A 13,777-nucleotide genomic window follows, 5' to 3' on the forward strand; every position below is an offset into this window, starting at 1 on the left:
AGTACATAAGCTTGTGATTTTGACAGGAATTCTATTAAATAATTTCAAAAAGTTTTTTAATATATTTCATTTTGAGGATACTTTTTTCCTAATACAACCTATAAACTTATTTTTAATTTAAATCTATGAGTTGGGTTTTTTTTATTTTTTTAAAAATTTATTTACTCATGTAAATAATATCTACACCTAGCTTGGGCCTTGAACTCATGACCCGGAGACCAAGAATCGCAGGCTCTACAGACTGAGCCAGCGAGATGCCCTTCTGAATAGGCTTTAAAAAATATATATATTTACTGCCTACATTTACTTCTTAATAACATCACAAGAACCTGACTCAACAATTAATAAACAGAACAGCCATTTTCCAAACCTAGTTGAGAAATTAATGGTGGTTTGCACACAGTCTTGATTTTGTCTGTGCTCAGGTGTGATTACAGTTATCTTGTTTTGGGCTCATTCTATCCAGTTCTGTGATGACCTGAAGTGAAATGAAGTTGCTGTTTTGTGAAATTGATGTTGTTGTTGTTGTTTTAATTTATTTATTTTAGTAATCTCTACCGAAAACGTGGGGCTTGAACTGACAACCCTGAGATCAAGTGTGGCATGCTCTGGCCTACTAAGGCAGCCGGGTGCACCTGAAATTGTTTCCTTAAGCAAGAGGATACCACTGTCCCTCTACTAACGCCGGATCGGTTACTAGGTGACGGCTGTGAGGCTCCTTTTTTCTTTCTCATCTAGTTCCAGCCGAAACTGGACTGAAATCTTCAGCTCCCACACCAGTATGTATGACTTTGGGCAGTCAGTTTGACCGAGCCTGCTTCCTCCTCTGTGCAGCGCAGATAATTACAGAACCTAATTTAGAGGGCTTTTCCGAGGATTAAATGAGTAATGCAAGCGAAGTGCCTGAACGTTGCCTGGCACAGAGTGAGCGATCACGCGTATTTTTGCATGAACAATACCCTAAGTCGTTAATGGATTCATTCATCACACTTGTTTTTGCACACCGTGAAACTGCAGAAACGTATTCTCTCCGAATTACCAGCAACCTATGCCCGAAGAGTCCCTATAAAGCTTATAACAAAGGCGGTCCTTTACATACAAATTAATTTGCATTTTTAAAATCAATCAGCACGACTACATTTTATCCAGGCCACACCCCTTTTCCCTTGGGTGACCTCCGGTGGGTTGAAACAACCAAAAACTAAACAAAAACGATTTAAAGTTACAGCAAAAGAGCATCACGCAACTCATCGCTCTTCCCGCCTCCCCCCCAAAATGGGATAGATAGTGCTCTCTACTCCCAGAGGAAAAAGCTTCTGTCCTTAGGCTGTGGGATTTAAAAAACGATTAATTCTTATCTATTTGTTTCATAGGAGTGTCAGAATGGCGATATAAACTAATGTTTCTGGGGGGGGGAATCAAAACCTCGTGTAAACCCCTAATAAGCAGTTCGGCCGTGGGAGTAAATTTGACACTCCGAGGCTCCCGTAGGCTCTCCGGTTTCTGCCTTTTTTTTTGTTTTTTTTTTTCGGAGAGTATTAAGAGCCAATATGGCGCCGCCTACCGGGCGTCCCTTGTGCTGTTTCCGGTCATTCTCGGAAGCAGGAGTCCCCCACGCGGCAGACACTGTTAGCGGTTGCCGGCGTTGTGGAGTTTCTTGAAACTATTCGTTTCGGAGCCGGTCAGCAGCCGACATGTCTAGCAGAAACAATAACAAGCTGCCCAGCAACCTGCCGCAGCTGCAGAATCTGATAAAGCGGGATCCGCCAGCCTACGTGGAGGAGGTGGGGGTGCGGCGCAGCGCCTGGGCCTGGGCAGGGGGGAAGGCGTGGAAGGGAGCTGGGTCCTGGCTCGCCCCAACTTCTTCGGTTAGGTCCAGGGATCCCCCGGGAGAAGACAGGAGGTTGAGGAGGGGACATGTCTCTGGTTTCATTCCCCACGTCGTGGAAATTGCTGCCCGTCACTATTCTGTAGTCCCTGCTGCCAAGGGAACACCCTTAGAGATGATGATGATGATGATGATGATGATGATTATTTTGCTTTAAGGTTTCTCTCCCGATCTCATAGAGATGGAGGAACAAATGCCCCCTCCCCATCTCCAACTTCCACGTAGGTTTTCAGCCTTTTGCTTTCAGAGACCCCTAAGTTGAGTATGTCGGTGCCCCGGGATGAGCCGTGTGTCGCAAAGCCTGCCAGCGGACGTCTGTGCACCTCCAGACGCAAGATTCAAAGCTGGCCGTGGGGACAGTTAAGGAGCAGGAAGGGGTCCCAGTCTGGAGGGATGTCACTGCTCTAGAAGCAGCACCGACGAACAAAGAGGACACTTGCTGAGCGGAAGAAAACGGGGCCGCAGTGTGTCCCCCGGAGAGAAGCAGTTTTCCATGGAGCGCGGGAATGGCTGGGATGCTTTAAAAAGTATTATGTCCCGGCCGCTCCCAAGAGTCCTTAACTCCTCTGGTCTGGGGATTAGAGAGAGGGGAATAAGGGATGGCCTGGGAGTCCTGGACCTTTGTGGTGACCGATGAACGTTAAGGGGCGTGATGATACCAGTTCTTAACAATCTCAAGGCAGAGAGTGGCGGCTGGACTATGGCTACGAGGGGGGAAAAGTGAGATAAGGATCTTGCCGGGAGCACATGGACTTCTGGGGCCCTCTCCTCACTCCTGTCAGTGGTGATGCGGAGTCAGGAGAGCACAGTCCTATCTGAAGCATGTAGGGGCTGTAGGTCTTTTTCTTGACTCCTGGTCTTGGAGAAAGCGGAGGCCTAAGAGTTTTGTTGGGGGAAATCAGGAGTTTTGTTTTTTGACCATGCTAGTTTAAGATGGCTATTAACACAGATGCCAGCCAATTGGAGATAATGAATACGGAGTGCACGGGGGCCCCTTGGGGCTGCTAATACAAGTAGTCATTCTCAGGGTACCTGGGTGTCTTAGTTAGCACCTGACTCTTGATTTGGGCTCAGGTCATGATCTCGGTGTCCTGGGATAGAGCTCTGTCATGGGCTCCCGTCTCAGTAGGGAGTCGGCCACTCCCCCCACTCATGCTCTCTGTCTTTTTTTTTTTTTTTTTTAATAAGATTTTATTTATTTGACAGAGTGAGATCACAAGCAGAGAGGCAGGCAGAGAAGGGGGTGAGGGAGCAGACTCCCTGCTGAGCAGAGAGCCCAGATGCGGGGCTAGATCCCAGGACTCTGAGATCATGACCTGAGCCGGAGGCAGAGGCTTTAACCCACTAAGCCACCCAGGCGCCCCATCTCTGTCTCTTTCTAAAAATAAATAAATAAATAAATCTTTAAAAAAAATACTCATTCTCACAGTGTCTCTCATACACTCACACAATTTAAAACTGTGCTCTGGGGCTGGAGAGTAGATATAGGGCATGAAACTGAGGCCTGGTGAGTTCCAACATTAGATTGCTGGGTTGTTAGAATTAAATATAATTAAATGAGATAATGTACATAATGACTTGGCATATAGCAAGTGTTGAATAAGTGGAAGCTGTTATTATTTTTGTGTATTGCTTTTGCTGTTGACACATCCTATCTAGAACTCCAGGATAAAATCTTAATCATTATTTGAAGGAAGATGGGGATTTTGACTGGAGAATTTTATATAATTGCGATAAAATTTACTTTTTCTGACCTATATTTTTCTGCTGCTGTGAGTGTTCTACATATTGAATATGAGTTTTTGATTCTTGCTTTAATGTGCTTTACACCACATCACCTACGTTTCTAATGATAAAGGAAAGGGTCTTTAGATTACCTATGATGTGCTCACATTTTTCAAAACTTATTTTGAAGAATGCGGGTAAGGAAAAGATGTTCCTGCACACTTTTGCCATACCTTTTTCTCCATGCCACTGTCAGAGATGTCTACTAAGTAATTTCTCATTCTTTTCTGAGAAAGCCATATAATAGAAGGTGACCAACTTAAATTTTATTTTCCTACAGTTTCTACAGCAGTATAATCACTACAAATCCAATGTGGAGATTTTCAAATTACAACCAAATAAACCTAGCAAAGAACTGGCAGAGCTGGTGATGTTTATGGCACAGGTAAGATAATTTCTGAGTAAAACAGAGACCAGTTGTTTTATACAGTTTGCAGAACATTTTTCCAGTAATACCCAACCTTATTCCAGTCAAGAATGGAAATTTAATTAAAAATTTTTTTTTTTAAGTTTCCCTTTTTGCAAATTTTATTTTCTCCCTAAGCTGAATTAGAAGATTTTGCTGGAGCGTTTCGCAGAACCAACCAAAGCAAAACTTTGAGGCTGTTTGGTTTTTTTTTTTGTCAAATTCATCATAAGAGCAGATTCTAATTCGTGTCACACATGTTTTACTAAGATTAGAAGAAATATGAAAGAAGTCAGGAAATTGGCATGTAGAATAGAAAAATGATTTGAAACCATCTACTTCTGTGAAACAGCCTTTTACTCTCCTTTTGCAGAGCATCATGTGTATGTGCATATGAATTATAGGAGAGAAAGAAACTTCAGAAGAACCTTTGCTTTGTTACAGATTGGTCACTGCTATCCAGAACATTTAAGTAATTTTCCTCAAGAGCTGAAAGATCTTCTCTCCTACAATCACACTGTCTTGGACCCAGATCTTCGAATGGTAGGTCCAGTATTTGGATTGATCTATTGTGCTGTGTTTACGTGTGCAAATAATATGTGTTTAAATGAGGACAGCCTCAGCTAAACATCTTCTTAAAATGTAAATCAGAATGTGTCCCCTGTTCCTTAAAATCTTTCTGTGGCTTCTCATCTATACTCAGAGTAAAACTCAAAATTACTAACATTGCCTGTAAGTCCCTATATGATCTGCTTCTTGCCAATGTTTTGGTTTTGTTTGTTTGTTTGTTTTTTGGTTTTTTTTTTTTCTTTTAAGATTTTATTTATGTATTTGACAGAGATCACAAGTAGGCAGAGAGGCAGGCAGAGAGAGAGGGGGAAGCAGGCTCCCCGCTGAGCAGAGAGTCCGATGTGGGGCTCGATCCCAGGACCCTGGGATCATGACGTGGGCAGAAGGCAGAGGCTTTAACCCACTGAGCCACCCAGGTGCCCTTTGGGGTTTTTTTAAAAAAGATTTTATTTTTCATCTTTAAAGATTTTATTTATTATCAGAGAGAGAGAGCACGCGCGCACAAGCAGGCAGAGGCGGAGAGAGAAGCAGGCTCCGTGCTGAGCAAGGAGCCTGATGCGGGACTCAATCCCAGGACCGTGGGATCATGACCTGAGCCCAAAGGCAGCAAGCAGCTTAACCGACTGAGTCACCCAGGCGTCCCAAGATTTTATTTTTAAGTAATCTCTGTACCCGGTGTGGGGTCCAAACTCACAGCCCTGAGATCAAGAGTTGGATGCTCTACTGACTGAGCCAGCCAGGGGCGCCTACTGGTATTTTTGAGCTCATCTCCTTTTTTGCTACACTCCTCTCTGTCTGATCTTTCTGTTCTTCCAGCATGCTAACCCTGCCAGGATGTTCCTTTGAATACGTGATTCCTTCTAGTCACTCAAATCTCTTGTGCGTTAAGAACCCTAATTATAATTTACAGTGCTTTATGTATTCATTTATTTTTAAATTTTAAGAGTTTGGGGGTGCCTGGGTGGCTCAGTGGGTTAAAGCCTCTGCCTTTGGCTCAGGTCGTGTTCCCAGGGTCCTGGGATCGAGCCCTGCATCGGGCTCTCTGCTCTGCAAGGAGGCTGCTTCCTCCTCTCTCTCTGCCTGCCTCTCTGCCTACTTGTGATCTCTGTGTGTCAAATAAATATAGAAATAAATCTTTAAAATATAAATAAATAAATAAATTTTAAGAGTTTGAATAAAATTCAGTTCAAATTGGGCAGTGCCAAACGAGAATTGATTAGGAGTACTCCTATAATGCTTGATTTTGTAAATTTCTTCATTAACTGGCCAGTTTGAGCATTTAAATATTGTCGCTTTAGTGGTTGATATTTAGTCCTGGCTGAGATCCCCTTTACCAGCCTCGTGCTCCTGTCTCCCTCACCTGTGGTGAATGTTGGCTGTTACTGGCCCCCAGCTATCCTTTCTCCTGTGCCTTGTCTCTGGCTAAGTGACAGCTCTAGCATCTGAGAGATTGCCCTCTCAGCCTGTCGCTGGTACCTGGCTATCCCAGAGGTACAAAAGCCCAGCCTCTTCTCTCAGTGTGGGTCCAACTTTGTGTTACAGTTTGTGCTCCAAGGCTTCTGTGTGACTGGACTAAAGCTGGTCTCCAGCCGAGGACGTATCCTTGCTCGGCTTTTCTTTGGTCTGCCCTACCCTGCTTCCTTTACTTCTCTTCTAGAAGAGACCACCCCTCCACAAATCACTGTAATGAATCGGCCTCTGCTTCTTGGGAACGCAGCCTAAGGCATTTTCAGATTTCATACATCTGCTTTTCAGACACCCTTACAGCAGGTAGAACGGACACAAATACTATGATCACAAACATGTTAATATCTTCTGCCAAAACTTATACTACCTATGTAGATTCAGTTTTGTTTCTTTCTCTTACATTTTCCCAGACTTTTTATAATTCTACTGTTTTTATACTTCTTTAGGATTTTATTAATTTGATTAGGCCCTAAAGAAGAGATATCATCAGACAAGCCAGAGTTTGAAGGTCTGGGTTGTAAACTGAATGACTTTCAGTTGGGATGTGGGACCTGGCAGCACAGCCAAAGAGACTTTAGACTGTTAGTCAAAGGACGTCTACTTACGTCATAAAACTTCAAGTCCCTATAGGTCATACAGATTGGGATTTTGAGTATGAGACTTACTGTCTTCCCAAGGAATTAGGTTTCCTTTAAGTTTTGTGTGTCTCATAGTACCCAACCAAACCGGTCTGCAGGCATTGTTAAATAAGTAAATGTGTGTGTTTCTTTATAGTTTTTTATCATGATTAATAGGTCTTTAAAAAATAATTAATGGAGATTTCCTTTCCTCGGAAACAAGGGATTGAGTCTGTGTAATTAACATTCCTCTTTAAAGGATTCTTTTTTTTTTTTTTTAAAGATTTTATTTATTTATTTGACAGACAGAGATCACAAGGAGGCAGAGAGGCAGGCGGAGAGAGAGGGGGAAGCAGGCTCTCCACTGAGCAGAGAGCCCGATGTGGGGCTCGATCCCAGGACCCTGAGATCATGACCCGAGCCGAAGGCAGAGGCTTAACCCACTGAGCCACCCAGGCGCCCCTAAAGGATTCATTTTAAAAAGCTGGTGGATCCTCCTTTTTTTTTTTTTTTTCCCCTTTTAAGATTTTATTTATTTATTTATTTATTTATTTGACACACAGAGCGAGCACAAGCAGGGGGAACAGCAGGCAGGGGGAGAGGGAGAAGCAGGCTCCCCGCTGAGCAGGGAACCTGATGCGGTGCCCCATCCCAGGACCCGGGGATCCAGACCTGAGCAGACACGATACTGACTGAGCCACCTGGGCATCCCTAAAACAAACCTGTGGCTCCTCTTTCTAATAGCTGATTGTGATGACCGCCGGTCCTTAGCAGCTGCTGGACTTTCTGCCTAGTGTTTTGTTATTTTCCCAGGACTTTTGAATTATTCCCAAGTTTTTGTTCACTTTTCCTACTTAATACAGATCGAACAGACTTTGTTTCTTAATGGAAGGAAGAAAATACCCATGTAGTTTGTGGTGCTGAGGAGAGTACAGAGGGGAGAGACATAGGGAAAGGGAAGGAGAGACTCTAAGCAGACTCGATGCTGAGCTTGGAGCCCACCACAGGGCGATCTCCTGACCCTGAGATCATGACCTGACCTGAAACCAAGAGTCAGACACTTAACCAGCATTAACCAAAGATGCCCCTTGTATTCATTTCTTTTTTTAAGCGTTATTTATTTTTTTGTTCAAATTATTATCACCTGGCCAGTGGGAGCTTCTCAGTCCTTTTGACTAAGCTCCTTTTTTTTTTTTTTGTATTTTATTTATTTACTTGACACAGAGAGAGAGGGGGAAGCAGACTTCCCACTGAGCAGAGAGCCCGATGCGGGGGCTCAATCCTAGGACCCCGGGATCATGACCTGAGCCGAAGGCAGAGGCTTAACCCACTGAGCCACCCAGGCGCCCCTAAGCCCTTGTTATTTTTGAAAGCATCCTTACATTCTGGCAGAAATAATTCTAAAACCTTTTTTACTGCTTTTTCTGCTACAAGACTCGGAATCAACTACTCTCCAAGGATTACTTGTTCCATTAATGCAGAACGATAGTAGAAGCCAAACCTTGGGCGATAAGGGTACTTGTGAAAGTTGGTGGTAAGCGGGAGGCTGTAAGTGCTGTTGGCTGATTCTTCGTGCTAACAGTACGTCCAAGGACTGTCTTGGAAGGTCACAAATTCAGATTGATGATTCCAGTTTGTTCTGTTCTTGTTACCCCACCTTTCTTATCTTTGTGCATTCATGGGTCACTAGGGGGTGTCATTTTTTTTTTAAGATTTTATTTATTTGAGACAGAGTACAAGCAGGGAAGAGTCAGAGGGAGAGGGAGAAGCAGATTTCCCCACTGAACAGGGAGCCCAATGTGGCACTTGATCCCAGGACCCTGAGATCATGACTTGAGCCGAAGGCAGACACCTAAACAACTGAGCCACCCAGGCACCCCGGGTTTGTCCTATCTTGACATTTCCTTGACCTCCATGTGTAAAGCAGCCCCCCCACAGTCACTGTATCAGTGATATTACCGTTCTTCATGGCACATGTCACTGTCTGAGATACACCTGTTTATGTGCTTCCTTGCTCCTCTGTCTGCTCTTCTGCCCACTCCCAGTGGAAGGTCCGTGAGGGCAGAGACTGTTCTGTTCTAATGCCCAGAATAGTTTCTAATTAGTAGAAGGTAGCATGTTCTTTTGGGACATACATGCTCCCTTTTCTCATCTTTATTTCATCATTATCACATGGTATGTTTTCCTTCCTTAGACGTTTTGCAAAGCTTTGATCTTGCTGAGAAATAAGAATCTCATCAACCCATCGAGTTTACTGGAACTCTTCTTTGAACTTCTGCGTTGCCATGATAAGCTTCTGCGAAAGGTGAGCAGCAAAAGTGCTTTATTCCCCCCTTATATTTTCAGTTTTCCTTGCAGTGACGTTAAAACTTACAGATTGAATTCTTTTTTTCTTTTTTTAAAGATTTATTTATATATTTATTTGATACACAGAGATACAAGTAGGCAGAGAGGCAGGCAGACAGAGAGAGGAGGAAGCAGGCTCCCTGCTGAGCAGAGAGCCCGATGCGGGGCTCGATCCCAGGAACTGAGCATGACCCAAGTCGAAGGAAGAGGCTTTAACCCACTGAGCCACCCAGGCGCCCCTAAAACTTACAGATTAAATTCTTAATACTTCATGTTGTTGGATGCAGTTAAGAATAATTTTAATAGGAAAAAAATCAGTGCTTCTGTGCATACAACGTGGTGCTAATAGCTAACATTTATTGAGTGCTTGGTTTTTCCCGGCTACCATTCAGAGCTTTTTAAATGTTTGTTTACTCACAACATGAGATCCAGTTTATTATTACTGTTATTTTACAAATGAAAAGGCGGAGGCACGAGGAGGTAGAGTAAGATGCCCAGAGTCACGGGCCATGTTAGTGGGGAGGCAGGAATATAAACCTGGGCAGTATGGCCCTGGAACCCGTGCCTTTTTCAACTGTACTTCACCAGCGAGCTAAATCAGAGCATGGACTGGACACCGCTAACTCTAACAGCCCCCACCTTATCTCCCAAACACTTCTTTTGTTATTAAGATTTCCCTGTGACTTCGTATTTGCTTGTGTAAGTAATACTAGGGCTGAAGGTTTGTAAAAGAAATTGAAAAAGAAAAATTTAAGTTTGCATTTATTAAAAAACTTTTTTTCCGAGTATTAGAGACTGCCACCATTTGATTTTAGCAATTGTATTTCTGGGCCTAACTGTGACATAAAAGTTGTCTATGGGAGCATATTTTGGGTACCTGTGGTATTGGTATACTGGTTAGGGGCTAAGTAAATGGAGCAATTTTCCTTTATAAAAATAACTTTATTGTGATATAATTCACATATGATTCATCTATTGGAAATGTACAGTTCAGTGGTTTTTAGTATATTCACAGAGTTTGCAACCATCACTACAGTCGATTTTGGAGAATTTTTATCCCCCTCAGAAACCCCATTCCCATTAGCATTCACTCCCCATTTCCCCATCTTTCTCAGGCCTGAGTAACCACTAATCAACTTTTGGTCTCTATAGATTTGTCTGTCCCGGGTATCTCATACAAATGGAATCACCCAACACGTAGTATTTGTGTCTGGCTTCTTTCACTTAGCATCTTGCTTTAAGAGTTCCTCTGTGTTGTTGAATGTGTCAGTACGCCCTTCCTTTTTGTTGCCAGGTAATACTCCGTCGTATAGGTGTACCACATTTTGTTTGTCTTTTCATCAGTTAGTGGACAGTTGGGTTGTTTCCACTTTTTGGCTATTATGGATAATGCTGCTGTGAATGTTTGTGTAAAAATATATTTCATTTTTCTTGGATTTGTTGGGTTATATGGTAACTCCTTGTTCAACCTTTTTAGGGCAACTTCCCTTTTGCATTTTTGCTGCTGCTTTGTGTTTTATTTATGGTGCTTATATAATGAAAAGTAGGTAAAATTAAATTCTCCCATGCATTTGTACTTTTCTCCAAACTGAGCAACATTAGAAATATTAGTTAAATGTGTATGTTTTTGTTTCCTTTCCTTAGACTTTATACACACATATTGTCACCGATATCAAGAATATCAATGCAAAACACAAGAACAATAAAGTGAACATAGTAAGTACCTTTTGTTTCCCATGTTCACAGTATGTACCAGCAGTGTACAGGTTATACATATTATACATTGTACATGTTATACATATAATACAGTGTTATATTAAGTCTTCTTTCTCCTCTTTTTCTTAAGGTGTTGCAGAATTTCATGTACACCATGCTAAGAGACAGCAATGCAACTGCAGCTAAGATATCTTTGGATGTGATGATTGAGCTCTACAGAAGAAACATCTGGTAACGTATATGTGTTTCTTGAGAAGGAGACTCTCATTCATTTATAATTACTACAAAGCATATAGACAAATATTTTTCTTGATCTCTGTTACAGATTAAATTGGAAATTTTTTAAAAACAGCAATCCAAATAACTAATAACATCAGCAACCATTTCTTGAGCCGCCTACGCCTCATATGATCTCTTTCAACCTCTAGAACAACATAATGCAGCTTATCTGGCATTATCCCCATTTTATAGGTGACAAAACTAAAGTTCATGGAGTGTAAGCTTAGTAGTTAGGCAAGGGCAGAGCTGAACTTCAAACCCAGATGTCAGACTGTGAAATCTGTGCTCTTTCTACTCTGCCACTCTGAGGATTTTCAAGTTTGTTAATCCCATGTATGTGAAGTATCAGGCTCTGTAAACTTTGGTTTATTGGTACATTGCTCCCAATTCATGTCTTTTTTACTATAAAAGTAATATTCATTGCAACAAAAAATTAGGAGAAGCTAGAAAGGTTTTTCAATTTTTTTTTTTGATAGTTTTACCACCCAGAGGTGATCACTGATAATAGTTTATGATATTTTCTCCTATTTTTTTCTTTAATGTGATCTTTCTTTAATGTAATTTTTTTTTTAAGATTTATTTATTTATGGGGCTCCTTGGTGGCTCAGTCGTTAAATGGCAGCTCCGGTCATGATCCCAAGGTCGTTGGATCGAGCCCAGCATCGGGCTCCCTACTAGGCAGAAAGTCTGCTTCTCCCTCTCCTACTCCCCTTGTTTGTGTTTCCTCTCTCGCTTTGTCTCTCTCTGTCAAATAAATAAATAAAATCTTCAAAAAATAAAAGATTTATTTATTGTATAAAATAAAAGATTTATTTATTGTATCACAGGGTGTGCACACACAAGCAGGGGGAGGTGCAGAGGAGAGGGAGAGAAATCCTCAAGCAGACTCCTGTTGAATGTAGAGCCCCACGTGGGGCTAGATTCCAGACCGTAAGGTCACGACCTGCTGAAATCAAGAGCCGGCCTCTTAGCCAGTTGAGCCACCCAGACGCCCCCTTTAACATACGAATTTTTAGGTATGGTTGGATTTTGCAGTACTATTAAGTTTTTATTCATTTTTTTTTGTTTTCTCTTATCTTGACTATGTTCCTGTGTCATTAAAAATTCTTCAAAACAACCCATACTAAATGGCTGCAAAGTTTTCTGACATAAGACTGGGCTAAAGTTTAATTAAATGTTTACCTATGGTTGACAATTTAGCAATCCATCACTTTTTTTTTCCTATTACTATTTATTTTTTGCAACCCACAACTTTATTTTTTAATTTTTATTTTATTTTATTTTATCTTTTTAAAGATTTTATTTATTTATTTGACAGACAGAGATCACAGGTAGGCAGAGAAGCAGGCAGAGAGAGAGGAGGAAACAGGCTCCCACTAAGCAGAGAGCCCGATGCAGGGCTCGATCCCAGAACCCTGGGATCATGACCTGAGCTGAAGGCAGAGACTCTAACCCACTGAGCCACCCAGGCGCCCCAACCCACAACTTTTTAAACTGTGGAGTCTAACATGCAGAAATATATATTGTCTGTTTTGTGCCATTGTCAATGCTTTGAAATGCAAGAGAATGAAAATTTACTTGGAAAACACTCATCTGTCCTACCCCAGGAATGATGCCAAAACGGTCAATGTGATCACAACTGCGTGTTTCTCCAAGGTCACCAAGGTGAGCGTCTGCAGGGCTGTGTGGAGGCCGCGAGTAGCAAGGAGACAGGCATGGGAGGCAGAGGTGCCCGTATGGGCTCGCAGTTCACGTTTGGTCGTGCTGCTCCCTTTGTGTTTAGGCTGGGTCCCTGGTCATCTGTGCTTTAGAGGAGGCAAACGAAGTTAGGAGTTTTTTAAATGCTTTGTAGTCAACGATAGCCTTAGTGTTTGTTTTCTCCTGTGATTCTTGACTGTTCCTTTGGGCCCCGGGCACAGCTGAAAGAAATTTAAGAATATGTTTGACTTTTTGTTAGAAAGGCTACAATGTCACTTTTTGGGGTAGGGGCAGGGATGTAGAAATTCCTGGTAGTCTACTTAAAGGGTAACTGCGTAGAGCCTGGCTGTTCTTATCTAAATATATCTTTTTTTTTTTTTTTTTAATTTTGTTTATTTATTTGACAGACAGAGATCACAAGTAGGCAGAGAGGCAGGCAGAGAGAGAGAGGAGGAAGCAGGCTCCCCACTGAGCAGGGAGCCCAATGCGGGGCTCGATCCCAGGACCCTGGGATCATGACCTGAGCTGAAGGCAGAGGCTTTAACCCACTGAGCCACCCAGGGGCCCCTAAATATATCTTTTTAAAATTATATATACTTTTGGGACAAATAATGTTACAACATTATGTTTTAATTGAGAAAAATGGGCCCAAATCCCATCAGTCTGATTTTGTTCCTTCAGATCCTAGTTCTGTGCGAGAATAATGCATAAACAGAAGTATTTATTCTTTGTTGTAAGCTGGGGTGAGTAATTGACTTCGTTCTGATTGGTCTTTAGATATTGGTTGCTGCTTTGACATTTTTCCTTGGGAAAGATGAAGAGGAGAAACAGGACAGCGACTCAGAATCTGAGGTTATACGTTCAACCATAGATGCTTCTGAACTTGACCGTAGTCTATCAGATTTCATTGTTGCTCCCAGTACAGATTGTAAAATCCATGACTGCTCAAGTTAGAAAGACACTTACATATTACCTTTATCTTCGATTGTGTTCTGCCATGCTGAG

General features: G+C 42.1%; 1 protein-coding gene across 2 annotated transcripts in view; it reads left to right on the forward strand.

The window, feature by feature from the left end:
* The first annotated feature begins 1,595 nt into the window (after nt 1–1,595).
* The window catches only part of LOC111149098 (SDA1 domain containing 1), a 31,154-nt gene continuing 18,972 nt past the window's right edge, over nt 1,596–13,777 (forward strand). Inside the window, exons 1-8 of one of the 2 annotated variants that reach the window (XM_022506014.1) lie at nt 1,596–1,784; nt 3,954–4,058; nt 4,524–4,622; nt 8,928–9,038; nt 10,724–10,795; nt 10,926–11,026; nt 12,682–12,739; nt 13,550–13,624. In XM_022506014.1, coding sequence (XP_022361722.1) covers nt 1,695–1,784; nt 3,954–4,058; nt 4,524–4,622; nt 8,928–9,038; nt 10,724–10,795; nt 10,926–11,026; nt 12,682–12,739; nt 13,550–13,624 — 711 coding nt within the window. In that variant the 5' untranslated portion in view covers nt 1,596–1,694. The remainder of the gene's footprint in view (nt 1,785–3,953; nt 4,059–4,523; nt 4,623–8,927; nt 9,039–10,723; nt 10,796–10,925; nt 11,027–12,681; nt 12,740–13,549; nt 13,625–13,777) is intronic. The other variant, XM_022506016.1, reaches the window with a different exon arrangement.

Source organism: Enhydra lutris, unplaced genomic scaffold (genome assembly GCF_002288905.1).
Source record: "Enhydra lutris kenyoni isolate GAN:26980312 unplaced genomic scaffold, ASM228890v2 scaffoldscaffold21, whole genome shotgun sequence".
Lineage (NCBI taxonomy): Eukaryota > Metazoa > Chordata > Mammalia > Carnivora > Mustelidae > Enhydra > Enhydra lutris.